The 14,440-nt window shown below is 49.1% G+C and overlaps 1 protein-coding gene across 1 annotated transcript in view; it reads left to right on the top strand.

Annotated features, from left to right (window-relative positions):
• The first annotated feature begins 7,596 nt into the window (after nt 1-7,596).
• The window catches only part of SNX9 (sorting nexin 9), a 204,090-nt gene continuing 197,246 nt past the window's right edge, over nt 7,597-14,440 (top strand). Inside the window, exon 1 of the mRNA XM_077283293.1 lies at nt 7,597-7,746. Within this exon, the coding sequence (XP_077139408.1) occupies nt 7,735-7,746 (12 nt within the window). The 5' untranslated portion in view covers nt 7,597-7,734. The remainder of the gene's footprint in view (nt 7,747-14,440) is intronic.

Raw genomic sequence — 14,440 nt, 5'->3', positions numbered from 1 at the left:
TTTATATCCGTCTTTTCGATCACATGTTATTCCACTTTTTGTTCGGCGGTATGATAATAAAGCGTTGTTTTTTTGCCTCGTTTTTTTTTTTTTACGGTGTTCACTGAAGGGGTTAACTAGTGGGACAGTTTTATTGGTCGGGTCGTTACGGACGCGGCAATACTAAATATGTGTACTTTTATTGTTGTTTTTTTTTTTTTTTTTTTTACATTTTTACTTTGCCCCGGGGTGGGTGGGTGGGGGGGGGGGACATCATGTATAGTGACAGATCGCCGATCTGACACTTTGCTGTGCACTGTGTCAGATCGGCGATCACACAGCACAGCAAGGAGGCTTCCCGGCGCCTGCTCTGAGCAGGCGCTGTGAAGCCACCTCCCTGCAGGACCCGGATGCAGCCCCGCGGCCATTTTGGATCCTAGGCTTGCAGGGAGGAGACGCTCGGTACAAGGTGAGCACATTGCCTTGTACCGATCGTCTCAGGGAAGCACTCAGGGAGCCCCCTCCCTGCGCGATGTTTCCCTGTACCGCGCGAACACTGCGATCATGTTTGATCGCAGTGTGCCGGGGGTTAATGTGCCGGGGGCGGTCCGTGAGCACTTCTGGCACATAGTGCCGGATGTCAGCTGCGATAGTCAGCTGACACCCGGGCGCGATTGGCCGCGCTCCCCCCGTGAGCGCGGCCGATCGCGCTGGACGTACTATTCCATCCTTGGGAAGTAGGGCCCACGCCACATGTACGGAATAATGATGTAAAATGATGGTCACTTGTCTTAGATCAGCATACCTCCCAACTTTTGAAGATGGGAAAGAGGGATAAAGTTTGCGGCGCGCGAATTTGCGGCAAATTTTAGGCCACGCCTCTGACCACACCCATTCATAATTAGTCACACCCATATCCACGTCCCAAGCACACCCATTTAGCACTGCTGATCACACTGTTTCATATACAATAGTTATAAACAAAAAAATATGGCCACACAGTGCTCCATACTGTATAATGACCACACATGATGCCCCATACTGTATAATGGCCACACATGAGGCTCCATACTGTATAATGAACACACATGACGCTCCATACTGTATAATGACCGCATGCATACTGTATAATGGCCGCACATGATGCTCCATACTGTATAATGACCGCACATGATGCTCCATACTGTATAATGACCGCACATGATGCTCCATACTGTATAATGGCCGCACATGATGCTCCATACTGTATAATGACCGCACATGATGCTCCATACTGTATAATGACCGCATGCATACTGTATAATGGCCGCACATGATGCTCCATACTGTATAATGAACGCACATGATGCTCCATACTGTATAATGACCGCACATGATGCTCCATATTGTATAATGACCGCACATGATGCTCCATACTGTATACTGGCTGCACATGATGCTCCATACTGTATAATGACCGCACATGATGCTCCATATTGTATAATGACCGCACATGATGCTCCATACTGTATACTGGCTGCACATGATGCTCCATACTGTATAATGAACACACATGATGCTCCATACTGTATAATGGCCACACATGATGCTCCATATTGTATAATGACCGCACATGATGCTCCATACTGTATAATGACCGCACATGATGCTCCATACTGTATAATGACCGCACATGATGCTCCATACTGTATAATGACCGCACATGATGCTCCATATTGTATAATGACCGCACATGATGCTCCATACTGTATAATGACTGCACATGATGCTCCATATTGTATAATGACCACACATGATGCTCCATACTGTATACTGGCTGCACATGATGCTCCATATTGTATAATGACCGCACATGATGCTCCATACTGTATAATGACTGCACATGATGCTCCATACTGTATAATGACCCCACATGATGCTCCATACTGTATTATGGCCACAGTTCTCCATACTGTATGACATACAGGCACGCAGCTCACACACACATGCAGCATCACACACACAGTATCACACATACACACGCAGCATCACAAACGCAGCTCACAAACACATGCAGCTTTGACACAAATGCATCACACATGCAGCCATCACACACACACACAGCCATCACACACACACGCAGTCATCACACACACACACGCAGCCATCACACACACACACACACAGCCATCACACACACACGCAGTCATCACACACACACGCAGTCATCACACACACGCAGTCATCACACACACGCAGCCATCACACACACACACGCAGCCATCACACACACACAGCCATCACACACACATGCAGCCATCACACACACACACACGCAGCCATCACACACACACACACGCAGCCATCACACACACACACACGCAGCCATCACACACACACGCAGCCATCACACACACACACACGCAGCCATCACACACATGCAGCCATCACACACACACGCAGCCATCACACACACACACACACGCAGCCATCACACACACACACGCAGCCATCACACACACACAGCCATCACACACACATGCAGCCATCACACACACACACACGCAGCCATCACACACACACACACGCAGCCATCACACACACACACACGCAGCCATCACACACACACGCAGCCATCACACACACACACACGCAGCCATCACACACATGCAGCCATCACACACACACGCAGCCATCACACACACACACACACGCAGCCATCACACACACACACACACACACGCAGCCATCACACACATGCAGCCATCACACACACACACGCAGCCATCACACACACCCAGCCATCACACACACACACACCCAGCCATCACACACACACACACCCACCCAGCCATCACACACACACACTCAGCCATCACACACACACACTCAGCCATCACACACACACACACAGCCATCACACACACACACAGCCATCACACACACACCCATCACACACACACACCCATCACACACACACACCCATCACACACACACCCAGCCATCACACACACCCAGCCATCACACACACCCAGCCATCACACACACCAGATACCTCATACACACATGACACACACACAAATGCAGCATCACACATCTCACACACACACACACACACACACATCACACACACACAATCTCCTCTGTGGTGCAGGGGCGGCTGATCTGTCCATGTGCACTGCAGCTCTTCAGTTTCTCCGGCTGCTCACAGCTCTGCACTGTCCCGGCACCTCCCCCGTCTCTCCTTCTCTGCCGGGATAGCAGCTAAGAGCAGGAGACGCCGGAGCTCCGTGCACACACAGGAGGAAGTGAGTCGCTGACCTCTCATCTTGATCGCTGCTGGCTCTCTTCCTCAGCGTGGCAGGATCGGTCGGGAGGAGACCCAGCATGTATAAGAAAAAAAAAACAGCCACAAACCTAAGCTACTCAGGTGCCGCCCCCTGCATTGTCCCTGCCCTAGGCACGGGACATTAGTGTCCCGCCCGGGATCCCGGGGCTGGCTGTCAAAATCAGGACAGTCCCGCGGGATCCGGGACGGTTGGGAGGTATGGATTAGGGGTGTCAAACTCATATTCACCAAGGGCCACACCAATTTAATGGTTGCCCCCAAAGGGTCATTTGTTACTGAAAGACCTGATGCACACAACCGAGTCCCGTCCAGAACATGCATTTCTCTGCACAGAGCAGTGCATGCCCCTGTATAAGGCATGTCACGGTGGATCAGCTCTTTACCAGGTGCTGTCAAATCTTCCCTGGATCTCACTGAAATCATGGAGTGCAATGGCTGCAGCTTCCACTCACTTGTCATTGTCATTGACAAGTTGCTGATAAACAGCTGGTTCAATGCAGAATACAACTGGACCCTATTCTTGGCCTAATCTGAGGAATGGGCATCAATAGAAAAAGGGATCCTGAAGTGAGAATACCACTTTTATCTGCTGCTCCATTTTTTGGTATAGTGGCAGAGTGTTCTGTGAGGGCTAATCCCAAAACCTCCCTTCTGAAGACCTGATAGAGGTTCTTTAGAAGCTGGTTAACCACCACCTTAGTTTCAGCAAAGCCAATATCTCAGTTCTGCAGAGATGGTTGGTGGGATTAACCCTGTAGTCAGTCAGCAATCCCCCTGCTTCCATACATAGCCTGCATTAAAGGGGTATTCTCATGCCAAACAGCAAAATAAGGCAGCATGCTTTCAGCAATCATGTTGCGGTAAGCATGCTGCCGATCTTCCCCTCCTAGTACTTACCTAGAGGTCTTCTGCTCATCTTTGCCTGATCTTCTCCTGGCTGTGTAGGCTGGCGATCGCCATGCTGGATCCGCAGGCCACCACAAGTCCTCTCCTTCTTCCCAGCGTCCTCTTCTTCTGCCTGATCTCATTGTGGCACTGCGCATGCGCAGCAGTGCCTTGATGATAGGAGAGGCATCCTGCCCTCTGGATTGACTGATGAATGGGGCAGAAGTGACGTCATGTCAGTAAGCGGCCTGGTGACATTCAGCCTCACTGCCATGGCATTCATCATGCTTCATGGATCAGTGATCCAGGCAAGATGAAAAGACAGCCAGAAGCAGGAGAAGACATCACGGGGAACCGCTAGACTGCAGTCCGTGACCCAATGAGCTGCAGCTGAGACAGGTAAGTACTGTATGTCAGTTTTTTTTGTTCTAGGGTGATAATACTCCTTTAAAGCCAGCTAGAAGAGACACTGAGTGAGCTGCTGAAAAGGCAGCCACAGGAATCCCCAGCAATTGGGGTCCTGTATATTTTACCCCCAGGTATGTTCAGCCCTAGATGTTTTGTCCCCTGCATGTTGACCCCAAAAGTTGAGGGTGAAACATCTGGGGTCAAAATGTTAGGGGCAAAACATCAGATGGAGACACATCCAGGGACCAAATGCTGTAGGAGAAATATTTGGGGGCGAACTGCTGGGGACAAACTGCTGGGGGTGAAACATTGATGACGGACTGGAATTCATGAACCACAAGGGTACAGACATCCGAGGGTGAATTGCTGGGGTGAAATGGGCAAACTGCTGGGAGTGAAATGTGCAGGGATCTGCTGGGAGTGAAATGGGTGAACTGCTGGGGGTGAAATGTGCGGGGGCGAAACATCCTGGGGGCCAAATGCTGGGGACGAAATGTGCGAGGGCGAAATGTACCCAGGGGCGAACTGCTGGGGGCGAAATGTGCGGGGGTGAAATGTACCCAGGGGCAAACTGCTGGGGGCGATATGTGCGGGAGTGAAATGTGCTGGAGTGAAATGTACCCAGGGGCGAACTGCTTGGGGTGAAATGTGTGGGGGCATAATGTACACAGGGGAGAACTGCTGGGGGTGAACTGCTGGGGGTGAAATGTGCGGGGGCGAAATGTACCCAGGGGCGAACTGCTGGGGGTGAAATGTGCAGAGGCGAAATGTACCCAGGGGCGAACTGCTGGGGGTCGAAATGTGTGGGGACAAAATGTACCCAGGGGCGAACTGCTGGGGCGAGCTGCTGGGGCGAAATGTGCGGGGGCGAAATGTACCCAGGGGCGAACTGCTGGGGGCAAACTGCTGGGGGAGAACTGCTGGGGGCGAAACATCCAAATCCCATGCAGTTTATAGCATTAATTGTGGTCCCTTTTGAAATTCAGCCTAAAGCTGAGCTCCAGAGGAGGACCATGATTGTGGCGATTGGGCACCTTTAGTAAGCCCACATATCTGAGTCTCGGATCCGTCATTTGAACAAATGTCTCAATGGATCTATTTTACCTAGCAGGTCTATGTGCTGTCAGAGAAAAAAATTGGGTAGATCTTGAACATTTCATGTGTGAATATAGCGTTAGGTTAGAACTGTACGAGTGATGTTTAATTGCTCAAAGGGGTGCCATTGCCAATGCTCAATTGTTATTATCATTGTTCCTGTATGTTCCCACTGCTATTAATGCAGATTAATGCTGCTAAATCTGCGTGCTGTGCATGTGGTTTCAACAACCCCAAAATACTCGGAGACCACTCGAGCATGATTGGTGAAACCCCAATAATGGGTATACTTGCTCATCACTACTGTTAACCCCTTGTTACATCTCTTTGCTCTCCAGGTAAGTGGAGGGGGCACATGGAGACCTACAATGGCCTGTTTTAAATGTGTGAGAGGACATGCTTTCCTTAGATCACTGTTTGTAGTCATGGCCTCTCATATTAACATGGATGTTGTCAGGCTCGGACTGGCCCATAGGGTAACACGGGAATCCCCCGGAGGGCCCCTGTGCACATCTGGACTCCCAATCCCTCTGTATGGGCAGTACTTTGCATTATTCACTTGATTCACTCTGGACAGAAAAAAAGCAGAATCTCATCATTCATTAACCAAACTACCCAGTTTATTATATAGAGCTATAGGTATATTTGTGAACCAGGGTTGTGTAATATTTGTATGCAGGTGAAAGTGGGCCCCAAAGTCAATGTTACTGGTGGGCCCTTGGCACCCCAGTCCGACACTGGCTATGGTGGGAAACGGCGCACATGATCTTCTATATGTTGGGACATATTGTACCCCAGCTACCCGTGCCCTATCCTGCAGCTGGTACATATTGTACCCCAGCTACCCGTGCCCTATCCTGCAGCTGGTACATATTGTACCCCAGCTACCCGTGCCCTATCCTGCAGCTGGTACATATTGTACCCTAGCTACCCGTGCCCTATCCTGCAGCTGGTACATATTGTACCCTAGCTACCCGTGCCCTATCCTGCAGCTGGTACATATTGTACTCTAGCTACCCGTGCCCTATCCTGCAGCTGGTACATATTGTACCCTAGCTACCTGTGCCCTATCCTGCAGCTGGTACATATTGTACCCTAGCTACCCGTGCCCTATCCTGCAGCTGGTACATATTGTACTCTAGCTACCCGTGCCCTATCCTGCAGCTGGTACATATTGTACCCCAGCTACCCGTGCCCTATCCTGCAGCTGGTACATATTGTACCCTAGCTACCCGTGCCCTATCCTGCAGCTGGTACATATTGTACCCCAGCTACCCGTGCCCTATCCTGCAGCTGGTACATATTGTACCCTAGCTACCCGTGCCCTATCCTGCAGCTGGTACATATTGTACCCTAGCTACCCGTGCCCTATCCTGCAGCTGGTACATATTGTACCCTATCTACCCGTGCCCTATCCTGCAGCTGGTACATATTGTACCCTATCTACCCGTGCCCTATCCTGCAGCTGGTACATATTGTTCCCTATCTACCCGTGCCCTATCCTGCAGCTGGGACATATTGTACTCTAGCTACCCGTGCCCTATCCTGCAGCTGGTACATATTGTACCCTATCTACCCGTGCCCTATCCTGCAGCTGGGACATATTGTACTCTAGCTACCCGTGCCCTATCCTGCAGCTGGTACATATTGTACCCTATCTACCCGTGCCCTATCCTGCAGCTGGGACATATTGTACCCTATCTACCCGTGCCCTATCCTGCAGCTGGTACATATTGTACCCTAGCTACCCGTGCCCTATCCTGCAGCTGGTACATATTGTACCCCAGCTACCCGTGCCCTATCCTGCAGCTGGGACATATTGTACCCTATCTACCCGTGCCCTATCCTGCAGCTGGGACAGGCTGTAGTAGACGGTAGACGTTAGGAGTCAGTGGTAATGGCGCCGTGCTGTAGCTAGAGGGAGCCAGCAGCAGGCCTTATACCCAGCACACCGAGGCCCGGACAGGAAGAGGCAGTGCTGCTGGCTGCTTCCCTGTGTGTCTGTCTCCGGGGGTGCAAGCGAACTGAAGGGGCACAGCATGGCCACAAAGGTAAGCAGGGCTCTAACGGCTGGCCGCCCGGGCCACGGCTATGTGATTGCAGGAGGCTAGGGAGTTGTTTGTGGAGATTCGGGCAAGGTGGCACAATCGGGCACAGATAGCAACGGAGCTCGCAGGCAAAGCGGAGCAGAAAACAAAGTTGGCACTGCCAGGGCAACAGGGGCAGGCAGCTTCAAATGAGGGCAAAAGTGAAAGTCCAGAGGGGACGTTTCACAGCCACATAGGCGGTTGACTGACATTTTCTCAAGTAAGCTAAACAGGGCAGAGCTAGACGGGAAGGTGGTGCAGGGCAGAGGGCACCATCAGCAGTCCTATGTAAACACATCAGCAATGTGCCCACTGCCGAGCCCTGGTCACACACTGCTCACGAGCCTGGAAGTGGAAGCCGGGGGCAAAGGGCAGAGTGTGACGCCATCCAGCTCCTACATCAGTCTGGACTGGTGCCAGCGGGCGAGTGCCTCCACTGACAGGAGTGACAGGCTTCCTCTGCCACTGACAGGAGTGACAGGCTTCCTCTGCCACTGACAGGAGTGACAGGCTTCCTCTGCCACTGACAGGAGTGACAGGCTTCCTCTGCCACTGACAGGAGTGACAGGCTTCCTCTGCCACTGACAGGAGTGACAGGCTTCCTCTGCCACTGACAGGAGTGACAGGCTTCCTCTGCCACTGACAGGAGTGACAGGCTTCCTCTGCCTACCCGCATCACCATCCAGCAGACAGCTGGAATTTTGCTCGATCTGGTGTCACCGAGGTGCGGGGACATCTGCAGTTCCATGTTTTTAGTCTGCGTTAAAGCCTTACCTGGTGCTGCGCTTCCTAATCTTGGGCTCCAAGCAGTACTGCCCCCCTGGTGTGGGGATGGGGCATCAGAATGTAATAACCCCATCGCTAGCTGGTGAAGTGTTATTATTGGGAAAACACTTCACCAGATCTTTAATCACAGCACTGGCCCAAAAGATCCAATCATGTGAACAAATGTTGAATCTGTGATTCAGCCGGAGCTTTTGCCGCCCATGGCGGTCAGTACCCATCCAGCCAACATCACACGGGTTAATTTTTGCATCTGTAATTATTTTTGAATTTGCAGCAATATGAACTGATCCAATGTGACATTTGCCACAATTCTACCTATCTTCTGCTGATGCATGTTTATTTTAAGCATCACTCCAGCTTTTTTTTCTTTTATTTAAGCGATGGAGTGGTGGCACGAATGTCAGTTCGCCGACCCTATTCTGCTCACCAGCTGCCGTCTTCAGCTCTTCCTGTCGCCGCTCCAGTCCCGTTCTACCACCATCTTATGATTGCAACCTCTTACTGACCAGACGTCAGATTTTATGAGAGAATCATTCTTGCTCTCATAAGCTTCCATTGAGTTTTGACTTCTGACTCGCCTAGCAAACACTGGTGCGATCCGGCAGGTCACCATTACCTGCGGAAGATCGACTGGAGTAGAGCTGACAAGAGAAGAATATGGCGGCTGGTGAGCAGATTACTAGGTGCAGGGAACATAGATTAGCAGTAGAATGAAGAAAAACTGCTAGAGTTGTACTTTAATTGCGCCATTGACCTTGTTTACTGATCAAAATTGTGGTTGTATGAATTCACCCTTAGGCCGAATTCAGACGTTCATGAAATATAATCTGAGTATGGTAGAAAAAGGAGATTTGACATTTGAAAAAAGGTCATGCTGCAGCAGAAAGGAAGCAGTATCCAAGAGGAAAAGTAATTGTTACGTCAACACTTTGTACTTTCACTTAGCTCTTTAAAAAAACAAAACAAACTACATAGCACAATTAATATAACACGGATAGGAGGTTTAACCTCTTAACGACCACCAACACACCTTTTAACAGTGGCAGTTATTGGGTGCTTATTCCTCAGAGCTGCTTTTTAGTGGTACTGAGAAATAAGGGTATAGCGCCCCCCCCCCTCCCAGTATGGACCAGTGCCAGCAGGGCAAATGCCTCCACTGACAGTAGTGACAGGCTTCCTCTGCCTACCCGCCTGGATATAGCAGGGCTTCTTGGGTTTGGCAGGGAACTGCTCCCATCACCATCCAGAAGACATCTGGAATTTTGCTCGATTTCGTGCCATCGAGGTGCAGGGACATCTGCAGTTTCATGTTTTTATTCTGCGTAAGGTTATGTGCACACGTTGCGGATTTTGCTGCGGATCCGCAGCAGATTTGACGCTGCAGAACTGCAGCTGTTTTCCATGCATTGTACAGTACCATGTAAACGTATGGAAAACAAAATCCGCAATGCACATGGTGCGGGAAAATAACGCGCGGAAACGCAGCGGTGTTTTTTCCGCAGCAAGTCAATTCTTTGTGAGGATTCCTCAGCGGTTTACATTTGCTCCTCAATAGGAATCCGCAGGTGAAATCCGCACAAAAACTTCGGGTAATCCGCAGTCCGGTTTACCTGCGGATTTTGCAAAAAGTGTGGAAAAATCCGCACAATAATCCGCAACGTGTGCACATAGCTTTATTCACCAAATAATCTCCATCTCAAAAAAAATAAATAAAAAAAGTCCAATTTAAAATTAATCTCTCCTCTGATATGATCTAACATATCACAGAAGATAGAAGTGGAGTCCTCGGAGCCCTTTTGCTTCATCCCTCAGTCCTCCGCATAATCATCTTCCTGGGGAAAAAAAATGTCAGGCGCATGCGTAGTGCGCCCAACAAGATCTGCCGGCTGGTATTTGACAGCAATAGGGAATTTTTCCAATTGGTTTCTTTTGATCACTGTGATTGACCCTGATAAAAATAAAAAAATTGTAAATTCCCCCTTTGTTACTCCCTTAGTTGCATAAAAATTATAAAATTATTTATTTTTATTTTTTTTCCGTTCGTTGGGATTAGGGTTGTGTTGCTGCTGTTACTTTTGTCTTAGGGTTGGAGTTATAATTGGTATTTTTTTTCAAAAGTAAAAAAATAAAAAAAAAAAAATATATATATATGACAGCTAGTGTTGCGCTCAAGTCCTGGCTACTCGAGTTTGCATGGGGTGCTCGGGTATGCACGGAGTATCGCAGATCCCTGCATGTTTTTTTTTTGGATGTCTAATAGTCATGAAACATGGAGGAGCATGTCACTCGAACACCTGCGATCCTCAGTGCTTAATCGAGCACACGATGCAAACTGGAGTAGCGAGCACTTGTGCTCAACACTGACGACATATTCAATATGATTAGTGATGAGCGAGTGTACTTGTTGCTCGGGTGATCTCCGAGTATTTGTTAGTGTGCGGAGATTAAGTTTTCATCGCTGCAGCTGAATGATTTACAGCTATTAGCCAGCTTGATTACATGTGGGGGTTCCCTAGCAACCAAGCAACCCCTACATGTACTCAGCCTGGCTAATAGCTGTAAATCATTCAGCTGCAGCGATGAAAACTTAATCTCCGCACACTAACAAATACTAAGAGATCACCCGAGCGTGCTCGGGAAAACCCGAGCAACGAATATACTCGCTCATCACTAAATGTGATGCCTATTGTTATCAAATCCTGTGTTGTACCTGTGGTTTCAAAATGCTCACTATACCACTGAATAAAATCCTTGAGGGGTGTGGTTTCCAACATGAGGTCACTTGTAGGGGGTTTCCACTGTTCAGGCACACCAGGGCCTCCCCAAATATGGCGTCTGCTCTCGATTCCAGCCAATTTTGCTTTCAAAAAGTCAAACAGGGCTCCTTCCCTTCCGAGTCCTGCCATGCGCTCAAACAGTGGATTTTCCCCACGTGTGGATTATCGTCGTATTCAAAAGAAATTGCACAACAAATTTTGTGGTCCATTTTCTCTTGTTACCCTTGTGAAAAAAAAGTTCAATGTTAAATTTTTTCCTTCCATATTGCTTCAGTTTTCGTGATGCAACTGAAGGGTGAATAAACTTTTTGAATGTTGTTTTAAACACCTTGAGGGGTGCAATTTTTAGAATAGTGTCACTTTGGGGTATTTTCTTTCATATAGGCCCCTCAAAGTCACTTCAAATGTGATGTGATCCCTTAACTTTTATTTTTTTTTTTTTTATGTAAATTACAATTGGTTAGTCACTGTATCTTTATTGGTTAGTCACTGTATCTTTCAATATTACCCTAGGTGGGCTTGTCTCTCCCCCTTATTTTTCTCTCCAGAAGCCTGAGTAGGAACGCAAGTATAGCGGTCCATACCCGTATATATTCCAATGGGACATTTCCATTGAATGAAATAATACTGCAAATAACATTGTGACAATGGTGCAGTTGAGCTGCCCTTTATTTCCTTTGCATTTCTCTTGAATTCCATGGCTTGTTGCATCAATTGTTGCTCAATAAAACAACCATGGCATTTAACTGTGCCTTCACATCAGCTGTTTATGAAGCCAATGTCAAAAGTGTATCGTGAAGGGATGGGAACATATACAAAAATCAAAACCATACATGTGAAAGGACTTGGTTCACACTTGCGTTTTAATCCTTTCACTACCTTTGATATACATGTCATCAAAGGTAGTGCCCATACATTTAATATGGGCTCGCACGCTGAACTCACGTCTTAACCCCACACTTGACACTGCTCCACCTGCGGCTGTTAACCAGTTACCATATATTTCTGATTATAAGACGCACTGGACCATAAGACGCACCTAGGTTTTAGAGGAGGAAATAAGAAAAAAAAACTGAAGCAAAAATGTGGTTATTTCTGTACTTAATATCCTCTGTCCTGGTATATATGGTCACTAGGGTTGAGCGACTTTTATTTTTATAGGATCGGGTCGGGTTTCACAAAACCCGACTTTCTCAAAAGTCGGGTCGAGCGAAATCGGCCGATTCTATAAAAAAGTTGGGGTCGGGGTCGGCCGAAACACGAAACCCAATGCAGTGCAATGGGATACTATGGTTCCCAGGGTCTGAAGGAGTTGAAACTCTCCTTCAGGCCCTGGGATCCATTTTAATGTGTAAAATAAAGAATTAAAATAAAAAATATTGATATACTCACCCGTCCGGAGGCCCCTGGACATCACCGCTGGTAACCGGCAGCCTTCTTTGCTTAAAATGAGCGCGTTCAGGGCCTTCCATGACGTCACGGCTTCTGATTGGTCGCGTGCCGCTCATGTGACCGCCACGCGACTAATCACAAGCCGTGACGTAATTCTCAGGTCCTAAATTCCTCATTCTAGGAATTTAGGACCTGAGAATTATGTCACGGCTTGTGATTGGTCGCGTGGTGGTCACATGGGCGGCCGCGACCAATCACAAGCCGTGACGTCATCTAAGGCCCTGAACGCGCTCATTCTTAGGAAGGAAGGCTGCCGGAAAGAAGCAGAGGGTGAGTATATTCCTATTAGGTATATACTCACCCTCGGACGCGCCCTGCTTTTTTCCGGCAGCCTTCCTTCTTAAGAATGAGCGCGTGAAGGGCCTTAGATAACGTCACGGCTTGTGATTGGTCGCGGCCGCCCATGTGACCGCTCACGCGACCAATCACAAGCCGTGACGTAATTCTCAGGTCCTAAATTCCTAGAATGAGGAATTTAGGACCTGAGAATTACGTCACGGCTTGTGATTGGTCGCGTGGCGGTCACATGAGCGGCACGCGACCAATCAGAAGCCGTGACGTCATGGAAGGCCGTAAACGCGCTCATTTTAAGCAAAGAAGGCTGCCGGTTACCAGCGGCGATGTCCAGGGGCCTCCGGAGAGGTGAGTATATCAATATTTTTTATTTTAATTCTTTATTTTACACTTAAATGTGGATTCCGATACCGGTTTCCGATATCGCAAACATATCGGAACTCGGTATCGGAATTCCGATACCAGATTCAGAAGATCGCCGACCTCATGGCCGACCCCACACAGGGGTCGGGTCGGGTTTCATGAAACCCGACTTTGCCAAAAGTCGGCGACTTCTGAAAATGGCCGACCCGTTTTGCTCAACCCTAATAGTCACCTCATCGCTATCCTGGTATGCATGGTCCCTCTCATCCCTATCCTGGTATGCATGGCCCCCTCATCCCTATTCTGGTGGGCATGGTCCCCCTCATCCCTATTCTGGCAGGCATGGTCCCCCTCATCCCTATTCTGGCGAGCATGGTCCCCCTCATCCCTGTCACGGCGGGCATGGTCCCTCCCTCATTCCCTATCTTGGCGGGCATGGTCCCCCCCCTCATTCCCTATCTTGGCGGGCATGGTCCCCCCCCCCTCATTCCCTATCTTGGCGGGCATGGTTCCCCCCCCCTCATTCCCTATCTTGGCGGGCATGGTCCCCCCCCCCTCATTCCCTATCTTGGCGGGCATGGTCCCCCCCCCTCATTCCCTATCTTGGTGGGCATGGTCCCTCCCTCATTCCCTATCTTGGCGGGCATGGTCCCGCCCCCTCATTCCCTATCCTGGTATGCACCACCCCATAAAAATAAAAACCCATAAACCGTTGTACTTGCCTTCCTGCGCTCCCTCGCAGCGTCTTGTTCTGATGCCAGCAGTTGCTTTATGCTTGTAAACCGTGCATGGCATGGCCAATATAAAATGCTTACAACCTGAGGACAGCTGCCAGAATACTCACTGCTCCCCACGCTGGGACTATGTGCGTGGTGGGCAGTGAATATTCATTGCTCTTTAATAGCAAGCACAGTGTTAGCTGTAGCCGCCGGATTCCAGCAGCTGCTGGGCGTTCACGTGTGCCGCTACTAAAGGGAATGAAAATT

Source organism: Ranitomeya variabilis, chromosome 2 (assembly GCF_051348905.1).
Source record: "Ranitomeya variabilis isolate aRanVar5 chromosome 2, aRanVar5.hap1, whole genome shotgun sequence".
NCBI lineage: Eukaryota > Metazoa > Chordata > Amphibia > Anura > Dendrobatidae > Ranitomeya > Ranitomeya variabilis.
The sequence above is the reverse complement of the archived record's forward strand: the minus strand, read 5'-3'. Positions and strand labels throughout refer to the sequence as shown.